At 37.2% G+C, this 23701-nt stretch overlaps 1 protein-coding gene and 1 non-coding gene across 5 annotated transcripts in view; one reads left to right on the top strand and one right to left on the bottom strand.

Moving 5' to 3' along the window:
• Positions 1 to 23701, top strand: part of PDE4D (phosphodiesterase 4D) — a 219147-nt gene that overhangs the window by 174221 nt on the left and 21225 nt on the right. For 3 of the 4 annotated variants that reach the window (XM_049768776.1, XM_049768775.1, XM_049768778.1), the window contains one exon: positions 23265 to 23358. In XM_049768776.1, coding sequence (XP_049624733.1) covers positions 23265 to 23358 — 94 coding nt within the window. Of the gene's footprint in view, positions 1 to 17299; positions 17742 to 23264; positions 23359 to 23701 lie in introns of those variants that run through there. The other variant, XM_049768777.1, reaches the window with a different exon arrangement.
• Positions 14145 to 14251, bottom strand: LOC126003063 (U6 spliceosomal RNA). The gene has a single exon (XR_007493607.1). It is a non-coding gene; the product is annotated as a U6 spliceosomal RNA (small nuclear RNA).

The following is a 23701-nucleotide window of genomic DNA, read 5'->3' as shown; positions in this document are numbered from 1 at the left end:
ACTAGGATGTGTCTTGGGGTGGTTCTTCTGGGGTCTCTTTTGGTTGGTACTCTTCGGGCATGCAGTATTTGATCACATATATTCTTTAGCTCTGGAAGTTTCTCTTTAATGATGTTCTTGACCATTGATTCTTCCTGGAAGTTTTCTTCCTGGGTCTCTGGGACTCCAATGATTCTTAAGTTGTTTCTGTTGATCTTATCATAGACTTCTATTTTCATCTGTTCCCATTCTTTGACTAATTTTTCCATTGTCTGCTCATTTGCTTTAAGTTTTTTGTCTAATCTCTCCTGCTGTATGGAATTGTTATGTATCTCATCTTCCACAGCACCAAGTCTATTCTCAGCTTCTGATACCCTGTCCCAGAGCTTATCCATTTTGTCATTCACTTCGTTTACTGACTTTTTCAGTCCTGTTAGTTGACATATTATTTCAGTTTGGAGTTTTGTGATTTCTGTCTTCATATTTTCTTGGTTCTTATTAGTGTTCTGTTCAACTCGATCCATGGTTTCTTGGAGTCTGTTGAGCATCTTCCATATTGCTAGTCTAAAGTCCTTATCTGAGAGGTTGATTAGTTGGTTGGTCATTATCTGGTCCTCAGAATTGTTATCTTCATTCTCTATGTCTTATGCTGGCCTGCGTTGTTTCCCCATTGTCACACTTGTATTGTGGGTTTTTCTACGTGTTGTGGTGGTATTAATTGTCTATATGATGCAGGCAGCACACTCCTCTGGCTCCTCCCTTTCTGGATGGGCTGACTTGCCTCTAAGGGAGGGTGTCCTCCGTGGATGAAGCCTCACACTGGGTCAAATCTTAGGCCCGAGCATGCAACAGAGAAGACAGTCCTGAGACAAATGTTTGCTTCTGTGATATAGCACCGTTCTTAGAGTAATTTTTCCTTCTTGTTGCAATGGTGTTCTTTCCTTAGAAAGAGTGCACGGCCGCGTAGCGAAGCGGAGCGGCCGTGCTCCACTGGAGCCTCTTTTTGCCCCACTCGCAAGAGTTTCATGCAAGAGGACAGTAGACAGGCATATACAGGTCAAACTCACAGTTTTTCACAGTTGGGCCCCACTGGGCCGGTGTACTTTCGTGGATTTTCCCCGCCTGTTGTCACACACAGGGAGCCGGCTTTTGCAAAGTTATGCCGGTTTTCATGCTCTGTAGTCCCTCCCTCTACTGGCCACTTCTTAAGGGTAGAATCTGCAGATCATCTTCCTTCCCATTGTACACTATTTCATTCAACTGATGATACTTAGTGTATACAGTGACAAAAGTTCCAACTATAACACATTTTAGATGAACATAAGAAAAGGGTACTTTAACCAGATGTAATCTTTCTACCATAACAAAAGTATTAATTTTCTCATCTTGTGAAAAATCTAAGTAGTTTCCTGTTTAGGAAAAAAATACAAATCCTCAGAATTATCAAGGTCATCTAAAGCAAGGAAAATCTGAGAAAACTGTCACGCCCAAGAGAAGCTTAAAAGACCTGACATTTGGTGAAAACTAAGGAAATTTTAATGAAATTGTTTTTCCAAAATTGTGACAAGCATGTCATACTAATATAAAAACTTTTTTGCAATGGGGCCAGAGTGGTAGTGCAAGCCATAAGCTGTCTGCCTTGGGCATGCTAGCCTAGGACCAACCTCGGTTCCATCCCCCAGCATCCCATATGGTTCTCCTAGCCAGGAACGATTTCTGAGCACATAGCCAGGAGTAACCTGGGTGTGATCAAAACTAAAAACAAAAGCTTTTTTGGTATGGGGCCAGCAATGCTGAGAACCACCAGACCACACCCGCCATGGTTCTTGTTTGGGGACCTTCCTGACCATACCTGCTCATAGTGCCATGCTCATGGTGCCCTATTATCAAACTCTGATAGGAGATTTAATAATGGAAAATACTAATATTATTTTCATATACCTTTAAATTCCCTGAAGCAAAAATTTTACTAAACCAATCTAAATCATTTCTGATGGTGGCCTGTCTGAAATGCCAGCTTCCCTATAAAGGCTTTTTTGTCTCCCCCCTTCCCAGGTCACCCACCTGTCTTCCCTAATTGGTGTAACACCTTTTTTTTCTTCAGTCTTTCACAGAATTTAATCTTAGTATACTATTTATTATTTTTTCTATTTTTATTACATAGTCTACTAAGTCATTCTTCTTACTCATTTTTTCAACTGCAGATGAACTTATTGAGTGGATGATCAATTAATATTGGGTGAATTATGGGGGTGGTATTTGGATGATCCTTGAAAGGGAATGAAATGAAGCTTAAAATGCTTCTGCTCTTTGTGTTCTAAGACTCACTTTTAGCCAATGTAAGGGCCAGAGGCTAATTTAACTCTTTAATATCTTTAGGTTCATTAAGTGAGGCACCTTTACTTTATGCATGATGTTGGTTAATATGTTTCCCCCCCCCTTTTTTTTTTAGTTTATTGGGGAGGGTGTCCATACCCAGTAGTGCTCAGGCTTACTTAACCTGGCTCTGCACTTTCCTTATTGTACTGCCACTCCTGCCCCATGTTGATTAATGTAAATGCTATTTTGTGTTTGTATTGAGGCCACACCCAGCAGTACTCAGGACTTACTTCAGGCTCAGAATTCAGGGATCACCCTGGCAGGCTTAGGAATCTATCCAAGGATAGCTACATGCAAAGAAAGCACTTTACTAGCTGTACTATCACTCTAGCCCCATGTCAATGTAATATCTTTCTTGTATTGGTAAAACTTTGACTGCTGATTATAAGTGTTGCATTGTAATAAAGGGCATTTTTCTTCCATTGACAAGTATGATATTTTTCACTTGAGAACCTTGATTCTGCTTGTAAGTGCTCTTCTTTTAGAAATGGGAGCATAGCTTCTATTTAGACTAGCTTTACCACATTTGAATGAAAAACATATAATACATGAAAACCATACAGGGCCTATTGATAATGAATGACCTGTGGCAGTATTTTCCCGAGTGTAGGTTTGTGGCAGCTGAAAAGGACTCATCTGGATCTTTCCCTACTGGAAAGGAAATAGGTGTGTGATGGCTTTTGCCTGTTAAGAAGTAGTACTCTGAGTGTTCCTGGGTTCTCATCTCGAGCTTGCTTTACTGTAATCCCTCTAGTAACAGTTTCTAGCTTTTGTTTTGTTACCAGCAAGCTGTATGCTATGTAGATTCAGGCACCCTAATAGAAAACACCTCAGCCTATCATAAACAGATCTGAAGAGTAAAAGCACAGCCTGATAGGAATGTGTCCATAGCAACCAGGCAAAGATGAAACTGCCATCATGAAATTTACAAGTGCGTGTTGATATCATTCCTCATTACAGAAAATGCCTGGCTAATACCGTGTAGTAGTTTAATTTTTTTTTAGACTTAAGAAAGAATAAAGACATTGTAAATAGTATTCTCTAAAGTATTTTGAAAATATGAATCAAAGTAATTTCCTTTTGTTATTCTTTTCATTGCACCTGGTCATTCTAATTCAAACCTATTAAGGAGAAAGAACATACTCCATTGTAGTAGAAAAATATTTTATTATAAAAATTTCAGAACCAGAGAGATAGTACTGCAGGTAAGGCACTTGCCTTGCATGGCCAGCCAGGATTTGATTTCTGAGCCCTGTATATAGTGATTTCTCAGCAAAGAACCAGAAGTAAGCCTTGAAACAGACCAAAACAAAAGCAAACCAAAAAACCATTATCTTGTTGTTTCCTCATATCTCAAACCTTCAATTTTATGTTAATACTCTAAAAAGACACTATATATCTTAAATATTACTGTGAAAGACCTGTAATTCACTTTGATTACAATAAAATTATTAAAATTTTTTAAATTGCCACACTAAAAAGAGTATATACTAAAAGAGCTTGCCCAATTTTTAATGTGAAACACTAAGGCTTAGTTAAACTTTTTCAAGACCCACTTGTGCCATAATAGATGTAAAAGTAGTTGTTTTTATGTCTGGAGGAATTTTAGGGAAGTAGAGGGGGGAAAAGTGTTCTCAGGCTGCCTTCAAAACAATAATATTTTTCATATAGTGAGCACTAAATTCCAAATTAGAAGAAGCAATTGCTCCATACAACTTATTTTGCTTTTTTGATCTCAGTGTGTCATCAGGAAGGGGTCACAAGAGCTATGTTTTTTTCCCTGAGGCCAGAATCATTATATACAGGCTAAGGCATTTGCTTTTCATTCAGTCAGCTGGGTTCCATCTTCTGTACTTTATAACCTCCTTAGCCCCACCAGATGTGATAACTGAGCACAGGAGCAAGCCCTGAACACTGCTGAGTGTAAAACAAACAAACATAAGTAGATCCAGTTCTGTAGAGCATGGTGGAGAAACAGAATATTTGGTGTGGGTCATCCTAGCTGCCCAGATAATTAACAGGGCACAGATGAAAACTGGATATAATGAATATGGTAGGATGAGAAGATGAAGTGAATAAAGCAACTGACAGGGCAATTTAAAGGAAGAAAAGGAAGGTCGGATGGGATAAACTTGATGAATAGCAGAATAGGTAGCCATAGGTAGCAAGGAGTGAGATACACTCCTGGTAAGTGCACACAGGTTTTGAAATTGGTCGAAGTTTTTAAAAGGTTCTTGTTACTGTGCAGTGGTTTGAATAACAAAAATAAATGAGGCTAGACTCATGAATAGATTAAGGATATGAAAGTTGGAGGAAATAAGGTAAATGAGGAAAAAGATCAATTTACAGAGTGACAGGGAATGAAGATTGAAGGAGCGAAAAGTAAAGAGGAAGATAAGTAATACATTATTAGACAGGAAGAGGAGGAAGAGGAGGCTGGTCTGGGCTAGCTTTGGCTGGAGACACACTGCCCAATTACATTCTTAATCCCATCCCACCTGAGAGTTCATAGGGTAACCTGATAGGAATTAACCTTGAAACAGCCTTGAAAATAAAGAAATGCCAGATGATTGGCCTGAGGGTTGGAATGTGGAGAGAACCTAGTAGAGAGATTTTAAGGGGACATGTATTTCTGGAGGCTCTGGCCTTTTCTACCACCAATTGCTGGTGTTATCCTCTTCACCTGTTACCTCCTTGAGTCATGGCCCAGTAGCAGCATGGGTAGGTTGTCACATCCAACATTTTAGCCATCCCCTACGGAACATCCTTTCACCTGGGATTAAGGACATAGGACTGCAGGATACAAGCTAGAATGGAGTGAAGATTGTGTAAAAATAAGTATAGGCCAATTCATTGTGGCTCATTAAATGTAAATTTTTAATGCCAAAAAAGAAAAAGCAGAACCAAATAGCATCAGACAAACCCAAACCTATTAACTTGATTGAATCTGCATTACAATGTCTAAATTTCAATGAATCCCACAATTCCCTTTTTAGATATAAATCCACCTCACATTGCAGTGAGGTGACCTTGAATTATTCCATTGCTTTAGTCTCACAGAACCTCTTGTTTTCTCTGTAAATCAAGACTAATAGCCAAATACCCTTTTCTCTGAAAGACTTGTGTGAATTCAGTGAAAATGTGTATAAAATGCCTGGTTTGGTGCATGCACATAATAGGTATTGTGACCTGTCCTTACTTATTAGGTATGGATGGGAATTGGGACTATTTTTAAACTTAAAAGGTGAACTTTATATGCTGCCATATTGGTAACCCAATGCAACTGGAGCTTGAATCAACAGGCCTGGGCAAAAGGGTTCACAGAGTGTGTGTGCCTTTGAAATCCTGATACCCAGTCCTGGTGATTTATGGGACCTCTCTTACTTGCATATGTGGTGGCCTACTGAGTTTGTTTACTCTAGTTTTAGACTCGTTACCTAGCACTCTATGATAGCATATTTTTATTTACACTCTCACTGACTACTCAATTAGGGTAACTTTGAAAGAATCTATTTGGAGGCAGTCATGAAAGAAACTTTTATTACAGTGGCGAAAGTCTCGTGTAGATCTTCCTTTACTGTTTAAAAATTGGCACATTGCATGTGTCTTGCCTTTTCCCTCATCGTGGATGACTTCCCCTTCCCCTGACTCTCCCACTCTAAGACCCTTCCAAATGATTTTTCTGATTTTCTGGGATAATTGAGATTATGATTAAGAAAAGTATCAAATAGCAGTCACTATGAGGTTACTAGGTGTCTCTTCTTGGGGGACAGTAGAAACAGGAACCAAAAATAGATGCTGTAATCATTGCACAGACTTAAAACATTAACCCCACTGAGAAACAGGAGTGCATGGAATGACCTTGACCTTAAGCCCATGCTGAGGTTTTAGTCATGGGTCTGACACTAGCCACAGCCAGAGGGAGAAGAAATTCTCTGCAGGGTAGTTGTAAGTGTTGAAAATGAATCATGGAGAAGATGATTGATCCCTTTCCATTTTCCACTTGCTATCAACTATTCTGCAGAGAAGTCTAACTTAATATATTTAATAAAAGTTGGGTTTTTTTTATTCTGAAAGTCTTTAAAGGTGTGAAATTTGTAAGATCAACCTGTTCATTTTTCAGATGCAGTAATAAGGCACATAGAATAAAAGAGTCCTTGATTTCTTAGGTCAAGGTTTTTTTCTTTCATCAAAGTTTTTTTTAAAAGGCAAATAGACCATTTTTGTTGCTAGATTTAAGACCCTTTATTGAGAGTAACTCTTGTTTGGAATTTTAGTTTTATGTATCTTTAATTTGTGTTTAGTCATGGGTAATTTTTCAGTAAGGTTTCATTTTCATTTGGGAAATACAACTTTTTGTTTTCTGTACCTTTTGACTTCAGATAAACCCAATGTAATATTTAGACATTTATTCACTGAGTTTTTGTTTTTGCATAGTTACTATAGGAAACAGAACATACAAAACATTGAAAATATAGCTAACCATATATAAGCTCACATATTAAGGAGTGGTAAAAATAATTCATGCTATTCTAAACCATGATAAGAATTCAAGTATGTTCACCATGAGGACAAAAAATGATTGAACAGCAAATACTTGGAAGAGACATTCTGGACAAGAACTGGAAACTAAAAGGAGGTCAAGTGATATGCATGATACCACTTCAGTAGCATTATTGCAAACCCTGGTGCCTAAAAGGAAAAAAGGGAAGGAGGGAGGGAGAGAAGAAAAGAAAGTGTCGTTATAGAAGCAGGTTGGGGTTTAGAGGGGAGTGTGCAACCAGAAGGTAACCAGAAATTGGTGGGGAGAAATGAACAGTGGTGAAGGAATGGGTGATGGAACCATTGTATGAAATTGAACTACTAGCAACTGTTTAACTCTGTATCTCATGGTTGATTTAATTTTAAAAAGTATTGAAAAGCACCAGAGGGGGCCAGAGAGATAGCATGGAGGTAAGGCATTTGCCTTTCATGCAGGAGGTCATCGGTTCGAATCCCGGCGCCCCATATGGTCCCCTGTGCCTGCCAGGAGCAATTTCTGAGCCTGGAGCCAGGAAAAACCCCTGAGCACTGCCGGGTGTGACCCAAAAAAAAAAAAAAAAAAAAAGGAAAAGAAAAGAAAAGCACCAGAGAGGCTCCTGAAGTTGTATTTTTTTTATGGAAGAATAATATAGGTCACTAGGGAAGAGCTGGTATTCCAGAGCTTTAAGGGATGGGATAGGATGGAACAGTCTTATAAATTTAGCTTTATGGTTTGTTTGTTGAAGTAGGTGACTAATGGATTTTAAATTGGTACAACCTTTGCTGTGGAATAGAAAGTTTGATTATAGAAAGAGAAGCAAGTGTGGGAACTGTTGATTGAGGCCACAATGTAGGGTATCTTTTTGTTTTTGATTTGGGCTACAGTTGATGATACTCAGGAGTTACTCCTGACTCTGTACCCACAAATTACTCATGGTGGGCTTGGGGATCTTATGGGATGCCATGGACAGAACCCAGTTTGCCACATACAAGGCAAGTACCTTATCCTTTATACTACAAGATATTTTCACTTTATCCTTCAAGTTTCACAGAACCCCTATGTTTTATGTTAAGGAAAATTACAGTCATTTAGGCTGACCAGTAATATAGTGGATAGAGCACTTGCCTTACAAGTAATACTTGGGTTTGATCTCTAGCATCCAATGTGGTCTCTTGAGCACAGTGTTTATCTTACTGTATGACTTCACTTTGCAAACTCTCTTCATAGTCCATTTCTTTTTTTCCCCAAGTTTTTTAATAATATCTTTATTTAAACACCTTGATTACAAGCATGATTGAGATTAGATTTCAGTCATGTAAAGAACACCCCCCTTCACCAGTGCAACATTCCCACTACCAATGTCCCAAATCTCTCTCCACCCCACCCCACCCCCACCTGTACTCTAGACAGGCTTTCCACTTCCCACATGCTTATGATAGTTCTCAGTGTAGTTATTTCTCTAACAGCACTCACCCCTCTTTGTGATGAGCTTCTCATAGTCTATTTCTTGTCACAAATATCAAATTATATATTTTATAGCTGAATAATATTCAACTGTATATGTGTATGTGCCCAGATATTCACTTACCTAGGCACTTGTTTTCAGAATAGCAACTAGCTGTTCTGAATAGTGTGGCAGTGAACACAGGGGAACATTCAATTTTGGGGGGATGGGTACACCTGGTGATACTCAGAGGTTACTACTACAGGCTCTTTGTTTAGATCAAAGCCCAGTTTGGGGCCCATATGAGATTCCAGGTATCAAACTAGGGTCAGCCACTTAACAGGCAAGCACCATAGTCACTGTAATATCACTCTAACCCCATATAACATTTTTTTGGGGGGGTTGGGTTACATCCTGCAGTGCTCAGGGGTTACTCCTGGCTCTACATTTAGAAATTGCTCTGGCAGGCTCGGGGGACTATATGGGATGCCGGATTCAAACCACCATCCTTTGCATGCAAGGCAAACTCTCTGCCTCCATGCTTTTGCTCTGGCATCCCCATATAACTTTTAATTTGTGTTTTTATATTAGGATTAAATACCCAAAGTAAAGTTATTAGATGATAAGGTATCTTTAATTACTTTTTTTTCCTTTTGAGGATCTTTTCTATACTCTGTGTAGGGCTTCATCTAATATATATAGTTTCCATCAACAGTGCTTGGAGATTTCTTTTTCTTTACCTCCTTACTGTTCATTTGTTTCTGCTTCTTAGTAAATATAAGGGAGAGAGCTAGGTAATAAAGTAAACTTAAAAATGCTGGGTTAAACAATAAGGCAAGATTATGCATTGCATTTCTTGGCAGGACCTTTAATGTACTGATGTACAATTCCCTAGAAGCTTGCCACTATTTCAAAACTTTATTTGACACTGAATGTCTTCTTTGAAAATCATCACTGGGGACTACTGTTTGTTACAACACCTTCTGGGAATCGCTGCCTTTTTCTAAACCCATCACAATAGACAGAGATAAAGAGACACTGAGAAAGAAAAGTAAAACTCCCAAGAAGGAGACATATGGATTGAAAAAAAGAATGCAGCAGTTTAGACAGTTTTGTTTTCTGAATTTTTTGTTTGTTTGTTTTTGGGTCACACCTGCAGCGCTCAGAGATTACCCCTGGCTCTATGCTCAGAAATTGCTCCCGGCAGGCTTGGGGGATCATATGAGATTCCAGGATTCAACACAGTCCTTCTGCATGCAAGGCAAATGCCCTACCTTCATGCTATCTCTCCGACCCCTATATGCACTTTTTTTTTTTTTTTGGTTTTTGGGCCACACCCGGCGATGCTCAGGGGTTACTCCTGGTTGTCTGCTCAGAAATAGCTCCTGGCAGGCACAGAAGACCATATAGGACACTGGGATTCGAACCAACCACCTTTGGTTCTGGATCAGCTGCTTGCAAGGCAAACGCCGCTGTGCTCTCTCTCCAGGCCCTATATGTACATTTTTAAATTTTCTTTCAAGCAAATAATCATAACAGGATTATTAGGTCATATAGTCTTTTTTTCAATTAATTTTATAAGAAATGTTAAGCTGGGACCAAAGAAATAGTACAGCTGGTAGTGTATTTGCTTCACACGTTGTCAACTTGGTTTTGATCTCTGGCACCCCCTCTGGTCTGACAAGCCCTCTAGAAGTGATCCCTGAGCACAAGGCCAGAATAATCCCTAAGCATCACTAGGAGAGGCCCAGAAACAAAAGAGGAGGGATGTCAAACGAGTTTCCAAAGTTGCTATATCATTTTATATTCCCATCAGCAGTGTGTACAAGATTTATTTGCCTAGTCCTGATCAGCATTTCATGTTCTCTCTCTCCCTTTCTTTCTCTCTCTCTTTCTTTCTGTCCCTCTCTCATTCTCACCCTTTCTTATCTCTCCCTCTCCTCTTATCTCTCTTTCTTTCCTTCTCTCCCTTTTCTCCCTTTTCTTTTTCTCCCTCTCTCCCTCTCTCTCCTCTCTCCACTTCTCTCCCCCCCCCTCACACACACACACACACACACACACACACACTTACTCACACCTAGTAGTGTTCTGCACTTAGGAATTCCTCCTAGGGATGCTTTAATTTTCATTTCTTAGTGACTAAAAATGTTGCTCATCTTTTTAATTTCTTGTTGATTTTTGAGTTGTACATAGATTCTGGATCTAAATTTTGATCAGATATGTGATTTGCTCATTGTTTTTTCTGAGTTCATTTTTCATAACAATTTTTTTCAAAGAGAATTTTTTATGAAATCCAATTTATCATATTGTCATATATACTTCATACTTATTTATTTCTGAAATCTTTGTCTAAGACAAGATTACAAATACTTTATCTTTCTTTTCCTCTAGTTGTGTAACAGTTTAAGATCTTACTTTTAATTCTCTACTTCATTTTGAACAGATATTAGTATATGGTACAAAATAAGATAGAAATTCCTCTTTTTGTACAAGAATGCTTAGTTGTTAAAAAACATTTTTTGTTGAAATAAATATCTTGACTTATAGCCTACATCTTGACATAAAATTATTTAATATACACATATGTGGTATAATAAAGGTTAAGATAATTATTTCTAGTATTATGTCTATTTCTTTTTTTTTTTTTTTTTTTTTTGGTTTTTGGGTCACACTTGGCTGCGCTTAGGGATTACTCCTGGCTCTAAGATCAGAAATCGCTACTGGCAGGCTCTGGGGACCATATGAGATGCCAGAATTTGAACCAATGTTTTTCTGGTGCAAGGCAAACGCCCTACCTCGATGCAATCTCTCCGGTCCCGTCTATTTAAATTTTGAATTACTGTTTTAGAAGACAAATATTCTGCTTAAATTCTCTTTAACAAAGCATGAGGTAAAATGTTAACTATTTTGTAGTGATATTGCATGCATGGAAAAGAACTGGAACATATGCTTTTACATATGGAAGTCCAGGGTTTGATACTCCACATCACAGGATTCCCCAAGCACTGCCTGGAGTGGTGCTGGCTTCCAGTACCACCAGGTCTGACCTCAAAACTGTAAGATTGTAAAACTGCTGTTAACTTAGAACAACTTAAGTAATTTTTTTCCAAAAATAGAAAAATAGATAATTTCTTGCCATTCAAGATTATTTTAATAGAAATTTAATATCTGTAAAGCCTGTACACACATATCCAGTGCCTTAACTGTTCTTCAGTGAAACCAGAATCTTCAGTAGAGGGCCAAAGAGATATCTCAAGGGATTGGAGCTCAGGCCTGGCATAGCATTTTGAAGGTCCTGAATTTAAAGCCCAATACCCGCACCATATGGTCCTCCTGAGCACTGTCAACTATGGACCCTAGTTGTCCTCAGGTTCACTGAACCTATGCAATATCACAATGCTGAGCCCAAGCATTGAACCATCCAGCCTGAGCAGCTGTGCTGAGTATATCACTGGAAATAACAAGTCCCCATCCCCAAACACTGCTCTGAAGGTTCCCATCAAAAATAAAATAGAAGGAGCAGAGAGCTAGCACAGCAGTAGGGGTATTTGCCTTGCACACAGACAACCCAGGACAGACGGTGGTTCAAATCCCAGCATTCCATATAGGATAGTGTAGATGGTTCATGAAAAATAGCAAAAGATGTTAAAATGTTTTAACATTTTTCAAGTAGAAGATAGCTTTCAGGTTAAATAATGTGTGGTAGGGCGTTTGCCTTGCACATGCTAACCTAGGACATGCCCTGGTTACAATCCCCCGGCATCCCATATAGTCTCTTAAGCCAGCCACCGGGTGTGACCCAACCCCCACCAAAATAAAAATTTTTAAAAAATGGAAGGTCCTCTAGTAGAGATGTCTATGGGATGGTGGTGATTTTAGCTATATTTACTAATTGGTCCCAAATATAGGAAACTGTCTTCTATTTATATGCACCAACATTTACCCTATACAGCTTTATCAACAATGTGAATAGTGTGCTAAAATTTAATTGGTATTAGCCTATGTAGAAATGTAATTCATATATAGTTATCCTATTTCATATTATTTTAATCCCAGAAAAAATTTGAGTTTCTTATATTAGAAATTATTTTCTCCATAAGTGTTAAGATGTTCCCAATTTTAAGTAACATGACTTTTGGTGAAAAGTTCCAAACCAGGCTAATTACAGAATTATTATTCTTTTTTGGGAGACTACATATGTAGGTTGTGGGGTTTTGTTTGTTTGTTTGTTTTTATTTTGAGCCACACCTGGTGACACTCAGGGGTTTCTACTGGCTATGCACTCCGATTTTGCTCCTGGCTTGGGGGACCATATGGGATGCTGGGGGATCAAACCGTGGTCTGTCCTGGGTCAGCCACATGCAAGGCAAATGCCCTACCACTGCGCCATCACTCTGTCCCCAAGATATGTAGATTTTAAAAGAACAAATTGGAGTTCCTTTTAATCTCAAACCTCCTATGATGTCTTTTCTGAGTGTAATGACTTCAGGAACAGATTAAATCACATACAGATGTACTATCACTAGAGGGCAGTAAACACAAACAGACTTAGTGGCTTAATTGAGTTAAGGTACTTTTTTGTGCAGATTAGTCAGGTTCGCCTGACTCATTAGCCAGGAAAAAAAAGTGTAGTTTTTACATTGTAAAAATAAATTTGATAGATTAGACCTATTTCTCTTGTTGAGGCGAGTGCAGGATAAAGAAGAAGTGAAGACAGGGGCCGGAGCGGTGATGCAAGAGGTAAGGCATCTGCCTTGCCAGAGTTAGCCCTCGTGTCTCATATGGTCCCCCAAGCTAGGAGCGATTTCTGAGCACATAGTCAGGAGTAACCCCTGAGCATCACCAGGTGTGGCCCAGAAACAAAAATAAATAAGTAAAAAGTGAAGACATACTCTATTTTTTTAGGTAGTCATTCCCAGTGGTGCCCTGAGCTATCTTTCTGGTCCCTGCAGAACTTTTCAGGACAGCTTCTGCAATTACACCACCTCCCTTGATTTCACAAGTCAGTTCACAGAGGGTCTAGAGAGGCAGTGTGGCTCCTTAGGGTGCATCCTTGGACTTGTGAACCATTCGCACTGACAAGTAATCTGATATGCTGAATTTGTTTGCTAAGAAATTTAGGAAAAAAGCATAATTCTTCTCCATAGCTCCCTTTAGGGAGAAGTGAGAAGGCGGGAAGAGATGATGTCAAAGTGCTTTTCATTTTAGCCTTTAAGCTTTTTATATTTGGATGTTCGGAGTGAAAATACAAAGGAAGAGGCTTTTTTAAAAATAAATTATTTGAGTCATCATGAGATACAAGTTACAAAGTTGTTCATGATAGTTTCAGTCATACAATATTCACCACCCTTCACCAGTGCAATTTCTCACCATCAGTTTCCGCAATTTCCCTCCTGCCCTTCCCTATACCCTCTTCCCTGCCTGCCTCGGTGGCAGATCTCCTCTCTTCCTCCTTCTCTTCCTCCATCTCTTCTTCCTTTTCTATGTCCTTTTCTTCCTCCTCTTCTTCCTCCACTTTCTCCTTTTCCTCCACTTCCTCCTTCTCTTCTTCCTCCTCCTCTTTTCTTCTCATCCTCCTCCTTTTTTTCTCTTCCTCCTCCTCCTCCTCTTTCTCCATCTCCTCCTCTCCCCTCCTTTTTTTTCTTAAACACTGTGGTTTGCAATATTTTTATTGTAGCTGTATCATTTTATCTCCTTTCAGAATCCAGTTCTTGAACAGAGTGATCGTTTTCAACTATCATTTGTCATAGTGGTCTCTTCTTTACCCTAACTGCACCCCGCTATTTGTGGCTACATAGAGACATATTTTTTTTCTTCATCAAAAATTTGAAAAACTTCACGAATTTGCATGTCATCCTTACGCAGGGGCCATGCTAATCTTCTCTGTATCATTCCAATTTTAGTATATGTGCTGCCAAAGCAAGCACCTAAAGAGACATTTTTAAATTAAAATTTAATAACAAAGTTGATGAAAGAGGGAAAATGATGTGGTACAAAGGAAATATGAGTTACTCAATGTCCAAGAGTAATAGTCTTAAATGGAATACCTGTAGAATGCGAGGAAAGAACTATACAGTCTAGGAACTGGGAAAAAAATATAGGGTAGTTATTGGGGATATAAGAATTGTATTGTATGGTATAAGGCACTTGCCTTGCACACATCCAACAATGATTCCATTTCCAGTACCACCTATGGTCCCCTCGGTACCACCAGGTAGGATTCAACTCCATTTCTTTGAATCAACATATACAGTTTTAAGACATTTGTTGGAAAAAAGTTGTCATATGTAATACTTTTATGCATTGTCTAATATCATTTGACCATATAAGAATTTGCTTCAGATATGTTATAATACATTCTGTTATTTACATGTACTTTGGTGGGCAGCATCATATTTTTGCTACTAAAGTTCCCCTAATATATTTTTTAAACTACTCAGAATGGAAGTTAGAGAGATAGTATATACTGGGTAAGGCACTGAGTATTATTGAGAGCAAACAAAAGAAACTCCAATATATCACTAGAGAAAAAGTTAACACATAACAGGAGAGAATGGCTGCTAAGTTATTACTATGTAGTATACATTAAAATAATATCTATTACACATAGAGGTAGGAATAAATCCAAGCACTTTCAAGTGTGTCCCCTAACTCAATATCCATGGAAAAAAAATGGGAAGGGAGATTGTACAGCATTTAGAAACATGCTACAGATACAGATTCAATTCCCAGCATCACAGGGTCCCTGAAGGTGCCTATGCACTGTTGAGTGTGGCCATGGAGGCCCCTCAGCACCACTGAAGCAGCCTGAACCTCCACTGCCACAAAGCCAGAGCAGCATCACAAGCATTGTATCCTCAAGTCCTTGCACTGAACTGGCATCCCAGTGGACTGAGAATCACAGAGGACCTGTATCTTCTGAGCATAGCTTTGAAGACACAACCCAACCACCCCCAACCCAAAAAGATACCAAAAAAAAAATAATAATAAATAAGGACAAAGGTAGCTGGTTAAGATCTACTTAACATCTGGAGAGGGAAAGTGGACCATACTCAGACTTGCTTAGGCTACCCTTGACTTTGTGCTATGGTCTCATTTCTGGTAGTGCTCAGAGGACTATGCTGTACTAAGGATTGCACTACTTGCTCTGACTCTGTATTATCTCTCTGGTCCAGAATAAGAACTTTTAAAAATATACAAGTATGAATATATTCATTGTAAAAAATTTTAAATGGCTGACAGACTGTCCAAGAGGGAATAATATGTTCAAAGATTAGATGGAATCTAGGAGAGTGTAGGGTCTTGGTTTATCTTTATGAACATACAAATTAGAGTGTGACCAAAACACAACAAAATAGTCCTGGTTAACAGCAGTGGGAAGAAAACCAAAGATATTTGGAAACCTGAGAGCTAGAGAGACTTTAGAGTGGTGTTGAAGGTTGTAGGGACAGAATAAGAATAATGAAGAAAAAAAAAGTGGAGGGCATTAGTATTCTGGAGGCAGTTTTGGTGGAGTTAAATTCTTTTGTAATGCTTTAAAAGTTAGTTAGGAAATGAATATAATAAGTGTGAACTTCAGCTGAGAAGTTTGCAGAAGACTAAAACTTCAACCTAAGAGTCTGCTGGGATGGTAGAGGGATGTTTTTGGTGAGAACATATTAAGGTAAAGTTTACGCAGGGGAATTGAACAAGCATTAATGACAGCATACCCCAGATGTACAGAGCAGTTATGTACACAAAAATTTTAGCTGGCAAATAAGGGAGAAAGGGCGGACAAAAGTAGACCCCCCAAAAAAGCAATTACTTTATACTAAAATAGTATAAAAGCAAGATTTTCCTAATTTCTTTTATGCACAAGATCCCTCATGTAAAAGTTACAAAAATTACAGCATCCCATATCAATTCAAAGGGGTTATTTTTCAAGAAGACTTTGATTTCTTAATTAATTCTCCTTGTAAAAGGCCCAGTTTATCTTGGACTCAGTTCTGTGCTCTTTGATACCCTTCTTAACTTTGTACAGTCAAAAAAAAGATGCATTCTCTCTCTCAATCATATAAAGATCCCGGGGCCGGGTAGGTGGCGCTGGAGGTAAGGTGTCTGCCTTGCAAGCGCTAGCCAAGGAAGGACCGCGGTTCGATCCCCCGGCGTCCCATATGGTCCCCCCAAGCCAGGGGCGATTTCTGAGCACATAGCCAGGAGTAACCCCTGAGCGTCAAACGGGTGTGGCCCAAAAACAAAAAAAAAAAAAAAAAATCATATAAAGATCCTGAAACCCATAGATAGGACCCTTATATAGTTCTTTAATCATACATAGTATGTTCCCTTTCTACCTCCCCATAATTTATAATAAATCATTCTCACTCTTAGATATTTCAAACTGGATCTTTTAAGATTGTGGAACTCAGCAGTAACTAACAATAGAAATAAGGAGCTGAGATAAGCTTTGCCACACATGGAGGGAAGGTATCAATTCCATTTATGAATTCTGGACGTTGCTTGTATTTCATTATTGTGCCGTGCTTTTGTATTGGATAGGGGCCGAACTTTTCTTAAGCCCCTGTCACCAGGGAAGCCACTTGTTTTGAATTTAAGAAAGCCAATTAAGATGCCTAATTGCCATTTTCAGAGCAGTTTGTATATTGAAGAGAAATCAAGCGGTGCTCAATATCATAGCACTGACTCCTGAAGAATTGACAGTCTTTATTTGAGAATACAATGTGAAATCTGAAGAGTTTCAGGGTTGGTATTCTTCACTGTGAGGGGGAAACCCCATTCATCTTTCCCTGCTGCAGCCTCCTCTGTAGTGAGGGATACTTGATTAAATGGCTGTTTGTCAGAGGTGAGGAGGAAAACCTCTTCCCCAGGGCTTCGCTAACCAATCACAAAGCAGCCTGCGCTGAGTCCTTGCTCCCTGCCCAGGGATAAAATAGGATTGGTGCAGAGTTGGGTTTTGTGGGAGGGGGTTCTTGTCACTCTTCCTGGCTTCCCCGCAGTTCCTTATTTGGTAGCTTTTGACAGAACTAGTCTTTCTTGCAGCTAAGCATCTTGACATACATTATTCATTAAGCCCTGGAACTCGGGGAGAGAAAGATGCAGACCCTTAGATATGTAGATATTTTTTCATCATATGAATTTTCTTTATTCAGAATAGTTGTTGAATTATTTTTCATGCTGGAGTTTTGCAAATGGCATGTATTAAATGGGAAGACGACTGGATGGGCTTTAATGCAAGGCTCTCTTATGTATACTTAATTACCAAACATCTTTAAAAACCAACACACTCCGAGATTTGGGAGATTGTGCGAATATCAAGGTTTTGAAGATATACGTATTTTAGAATTTACTGTCTGAATATATAATCTATCAAAAATGCCTGAAGCAAACTACTTACTGTCAGTGTCTTGGGGCTACATAAAGGTAAGAAATCTCATGATTATCTGATTATATAATTGATAGTTTTAATAAACTGCAATGGCGCTGTGTTTTCTAAGCAGTCTTCCCCCCCTTAGGTAATGAACTAGAAAAGCCGTATGAGTTTTTAGTGACTGATTGTAGAAGATATTGTAGAACTTGTATTAGTTGTAGTTTGCATGGTAAAATAGGTGTCTAGTGGGATTTTCTGTATGTCATAAGGTATGATTTAAATTTAAATTTCAAGGTAATTAAAAAATTCCATCAGAAGTGATTTGCTGATCTGCATCATTGAGTTTGGGATAGCTAGTATGTGGTACTTAAAGTTCATAAAAATTGATTTGAGGCTCTTTTTAAAAATCTCCTTCTGTAACCAAATTACAAAAGTTGTGTTGGTACACACACACACACACACACACACACACACACTTTTGAATATATAGATCTAGATGACAATAAAAATTGGCATTTCTTGGCTTTTCAAATGCTGCATTAATACAATGAAAGCTTGATTATATCTACTTGTAAGAATGATAAAATTTATCTTTTGTGATACTGCTAGCTTTTTTAATCTTGAGTAAACAATACACTGAATTTTAGTATGGTTGTGTTTATTTTGACAATCTTCTGGTATGATTCTTGGTATTGAATAGCCTGGTGAGCTTTTTCCATTATAGAAACTGAGGTAGAAAAATCTTTTACAGTACTATATGAAGCATTTCTTCAGACATAGAAATTTATTCTCGAATATTTGAGCCAATTACAACATTAAAGCCAATCATTAAAGAATACTTTCTGTTTCTTAAAGGGTTCTTAGATTGAAATAGTTTTATTTTCTTTGTTTCCTTTTTTAAAGAGAATTCTTCTCTGCTAGAAATATTGGTGATATTTACTAGAATTCTTAGAAAACTTATTTCAGTTTTAGTTGCCCAAGACTCATCATTACCTATCTCATTAAATCTGGGCTTTTACTGTAATATCCAGATTTTTAAAATAAACATACTATGAGTACTTGAATTGGTAGCTATTTGTTGGCTTAAATTTTTTAAAAGGAGCCATAGAGTTGTAAAGGAAATTCTTATAGTCCCCCTAGATATCATCTCATCTTTTAGACAGCTTTTAGATCTGACATATTGTATAATGGTTATGCTCAGTATCTCCAGGAATCTACAGTAGTTTAGTGAAATTCTGGGGGAAAAAATTGTGCTGATCATTTTTTTATAAAAAACACTTAATGGGAAAAAATACAAAATTTGCTCTTATGTTTTCTGAGAAGTTAATTTATAGATCATTAGACTTTATCTTGGCTTTTGATGCTGATATTTACCAGTGTGTTGTGCATTACTTACAATGAAGCACGTTCAAACAATTTTTTAACAAAATATTAGAGAGGTAGGGAAATAAGCATTTTTAAAGTTTGACTATATCATACACTGCAAAATACATAAAATGCCCATAGCAAGTGAGTGAATGTAAAGGGATTGTATTTAATACTTTATTTTGTTTTATTTAATTTTCTTTCAACAATAATAAATATTAAACATATTTTGAAAATTAGTTTATAGGACAAAAAAATAACACTTTAATTCAACTATTTTTTTACATTCCTTCATGCTTTAAACATTGCACATAGACATGCTGATGCATAATGAGAACAAAAGATTTGAAAGCCTCTGAAATCTTCTGTTCTTCAACAATAAATTTTGTGTATTTTTTGGACTAGTTCAAAAAACAGAGAAAATATTGAGAAGTCATTTAATATCTACTTAATTACTCCGTGATATTGTTCTGCATTTTGCAACTAGTTCTTTTGAAAGTGTTAAGTAAAATCTCTTGTAATCTGTAAAATGAGAACTGTCAGTATTCTGGGAAAAATACATCTTACTACCTTTTCTAAACATACATATCTCAGATTAATTTTATATCTGTTTTAATAAATGATGTGTAGTACTCTTAAAATGAGCAGAATACCACTTACATTCAAAATTATTACCAAATTTTTTAGTTGATTATTGTTCCTTAGGACATGTCTGTACTCCAAAACCAAATCTTAAAAATTAACTACCACCTTAGAAAGCATTAATGGTAGTTTTTATTATTATTAATGTGACATCCCAGGACTAAATTTTTATTTCAATAGCAAATAAGGAAACAATGTTGCTACTTAGTAGGAAATGTTCTTATAACTTAATTATGTATAGAAGATATCTTTAAAAAATCATCCACACCCTTTTCCATGGACAAAGTAGACTGCTTGAAATACTATATTTTCTCATTAAGTTAAATAAAACGGTTTTCTCTGAATGCTGTTGATGCTTCATAGAAAGATAAATGTGTAATGAAAGGTTTTCCACCCCACATTGCTAGATTTTGAACAAAGGCAGATGAATGGAATGAAGATATTAGTGTATGGCACAAAAATAATTACTGGAATCCACCTGTCACTTATTAGATTTTACAAAAGATTCTATTCACTGGCCTTTTTGACCTTCAGAATCTAGACTAACTGATTATTTTGATGAATTGTATAAGCAAAGTTCAGGAATTCATACTTTATTCTTTATATTCTTCCAGATATTTCTCTAAGGTACCCACATGCATCAGCCTTCTTTCTATTTGGACATTATGGCAGTGTATTTTATTTACCTGACAACTCACATGGGAAAATGTAATTCATGTTTAGAAGCCATCTAACTTTTGACCCTCAGTGGGCAGATTGCACTGTTAGTTTCCTTGAAAAATGTCTGGAGGGTACATGGATATCTGTGCCTAGCACAGAGAGCTGGAGTGACTGAACATGGATATCTGTGCCTAGCACAGAGAGCTGGAGTGACTGAACACTTTGCCCATTCTCCCATCTCATTAAAAAATACTTTTGCCAGGTAGTTGCTAATAGCAACATTGAGCTCATAGCATATAGGACCTCAGGTCAGAGTTCTTTTCAGGAAATATATATATTCAAATGTTTTGCTGACTCTTGTGGAATATTTTGTCAAAAAATTGAGGATAATTGTTAAAGATTTATATATTTACATACATAGGTACATATCTTGTACCTTTTTACAGTATAGTTATTTTATTTTTTAAATGGTGACCAGATTTTTATAGAAATATCCAAAATTACTTTGGCATTGGAAAGAGAAGGAGCTATATATCTAGATATGTAATTTTCCTAGAAATAACCATTGTCAAGTCCTTTTGTGTTTGTCCTGCAATAATAAAAGTCAGCTATTATTGTGAGAGAGTCCCAGGAAATAATATATAGAAATACCTCTCTATTGCTGAGTCCCTATTATGTGTCATCCTAATTCTAAGACAATTTCTCTTTGCTCATTTAATTAGTTATGTAACTTTACTTAAGAAAATATAGCCTTACATAAGGTGAACAGAAAATGTCTTGAACTCTGTTGTGAATGTTTTCATGAATATTCTTAGAAGGCTTCCATTTGTTCTCCCCAACATATCATAACAGTATGTAGTATGTGAGAAAGCAGACATATCTCATGTACATGATACAAATTTTTAATATACATAAGGGGCTAGTGTGATAGTACGGTGGATTGCAAGAAAATGACTGCTCAGTAGCCTACTAAAATGCTTTTTATTGATCTTTCTTAGTGCTTTATATTGACAAATGATTCTTGTGTTTTTGGACAACACTCAGTGGTGTTCAGGGTTTACTCCTGGCTCTAGCACTCAGGCATCACTCTGGCTGCTCAGGGGAGGACTATATGTGGTGCTAAGGCAATCTAACCCAGGTTGGCCATATGCAAGGCAAGCCCCTACCTGTACTATTGTTCCAGCTTCTATGTTGACAAATATTATACCTAATGTAGATGATAAATAAAATTAACTTTGGAAGTGTTTGTTTAAATTATCTTGTTAGGTATTAATTGTGCATGTAAGCAAAATGTTTAACATTCTTATAAGCTAGTTGTTGAGATAGAATTATATTATCAGCCATTGCTAAATGATAAGCTCACTACTCTCCTTCAGACTTAATGAAAATTTATAATAAAATTCTAAATTTTACATTAAAGAGCTTTTTATCAAGTATTTAAGAGCAGTTACTTACATAAAGAAAAAAACTGTATCATACCTACTTGGACTGTTTAAGTGGGTTCAACAGTTGGTCATATTAAGAAGTAGTAAATGAAGGGAAAACATGACATCTTTTAGAATTCTCTTTTGTTTTTGTTTTGAGGCCATACCCAGTGGTACTCGGGCTTATTCCTGATCAGTCCCGGTGGAGTTAAGGGAACCATGTAGGAATTCTGGGGATCAAATTCCCATCTACCAAATGCAATGACTACTGTACTCACACTCCAACCCCTCTATGTAGTTTAGAATTCTAAATTTTGATTTAACCATGTGGTTATTGTAGTTTAATTACAGTATTTGAACAATTTTACCCATTACATTGTCAGTAAAAGTAAAATAAATGAGGCAGATACTTATTATAATAGTTTTAATGTTATAGTATCATGCCCACCACCAAAAATGTCACTATTACACCTCCATTGGCCCTATGTGAGGTAGGGAATTTAAAAGGGATCTGCTTAATACTTAAGTATTTTAGAAATGTGGTAAATTATATGGATACTAAGAACCAGTTTTATCTGTCCTACTTGGAAATAATTTTTAATTGAGATATTATATTAGTCAGATATTTAACATTTTATTTCTGGAAAAGTTCTTAAATTAAAAAAACACATTTTAATCTATGCCAACTGTGCATAGTATAGGTAGATATAGACACAAATATAGATATATTTCTGCACATACATTGACTTAAAATGTACTATGTGTTGGAACATTATGTGATTGGAACTCAACCATCAACAAGTTTTTAACTCTGTATCCCATTGTGATTCAATTTAAATAATTTTTTTTTGGCCGTAAATACATTATTCATTTCCTTTTTTTTTTTTTTTTTTTGGTTTCTTGGTTTTTTGGGCCACAGCCATTTGATGCTCAGGGGTTACTCCTGGATAAGGACTCAGAAATTGCTCCTGGCTTGGGGGGACCATATGGGACGCCGGGGGATCAAACCATGGTCCTTCCTTGGCTAGCGCTTGCAAGGCAGACACCTTACCTCTAGCGCCACCTCGCCGGCCACAGATTTTTCATTTTTAAGAATAAGGACTAACAAGTTATCTTGATTTCTTTAATTTTCTAAATTTTCTTTTTCCCTTACCTTAATATTCATTAAGTGTCTCCATCTGTGGAACACAGTATTGTCGCTGTTAGCCACAACTGGCTTTTTAAATAAATTAAAGTTAAATAATTTGAAGTTCAATCTCATTTGTACTAACACTTTCCAAGTGCTTATCACATGTGTCTAGTAGATGATGAACAGTACAGATGATAGAACTTTGTCCTCATTGCCCAAAGTTCTGTTGATGCAGGGACCTAAATTGTCAGGACAATTATGTTCCCTGAAGTGTATTTTCTACATCTTAAAAATACTACATTATCTCAGTTGAATGTTCCTTTTCTATTATTCAATTTTGTCTTTCTGTTTTTCAGTTTAAAAGGATGCTTAATCGGGAGCTCACCCATCTCTCTGAAATGAGTCGATCTGGAAATCAAGTGTCAGAATATATCTCAAATACATTCTTAGGTGAGAATATCAAAGTGCTTTTTTCATTTTGGAGTTAATTGTTTTGGGGGGAAGTAAAATGGTTATTGTTTTCATTAATCAGATTAGTAAATTGAGTCTCTAAATCATAAAATCTAAGATGATAGAATTTTGCTTTTTGGTTTTTGTTTTTCTTTTGGGGCCACATGTGGTGCTCAGGGTAACTTCTGACTCTGCCCTCAAGAATTACTCCTGGCAGTGCTCTGGGGACCCTATAGGATTCGATTGCAAGGCCTTACCCACTATTACTCTAGCCCTATACTTCATTTCTCTTTTTTTTTTGGGGGGGGGGTCACACCCAGCAGCACTCAGGGGTTACTCCTGG

Source organism: Suncus etruscus, chromosome 2, assembly GCF_024139225.1.
Source record: "Suncus etruscus isolate mSunEtr1 chromosome 2, mSunEtr1.pri.cur, whole genome shotgun sequence".
In the NCBI taxonomy this organism is placed as follows: domain Eukaryota; kingdom Metazoa; phylum Chordata; class Mammalia; order Eulipotyphla; family Soricidae; genus Suncus; species Suncus etruscus.
This window is presented reverse-complemented; position numbering and strand designations above follow the sequence as displayed.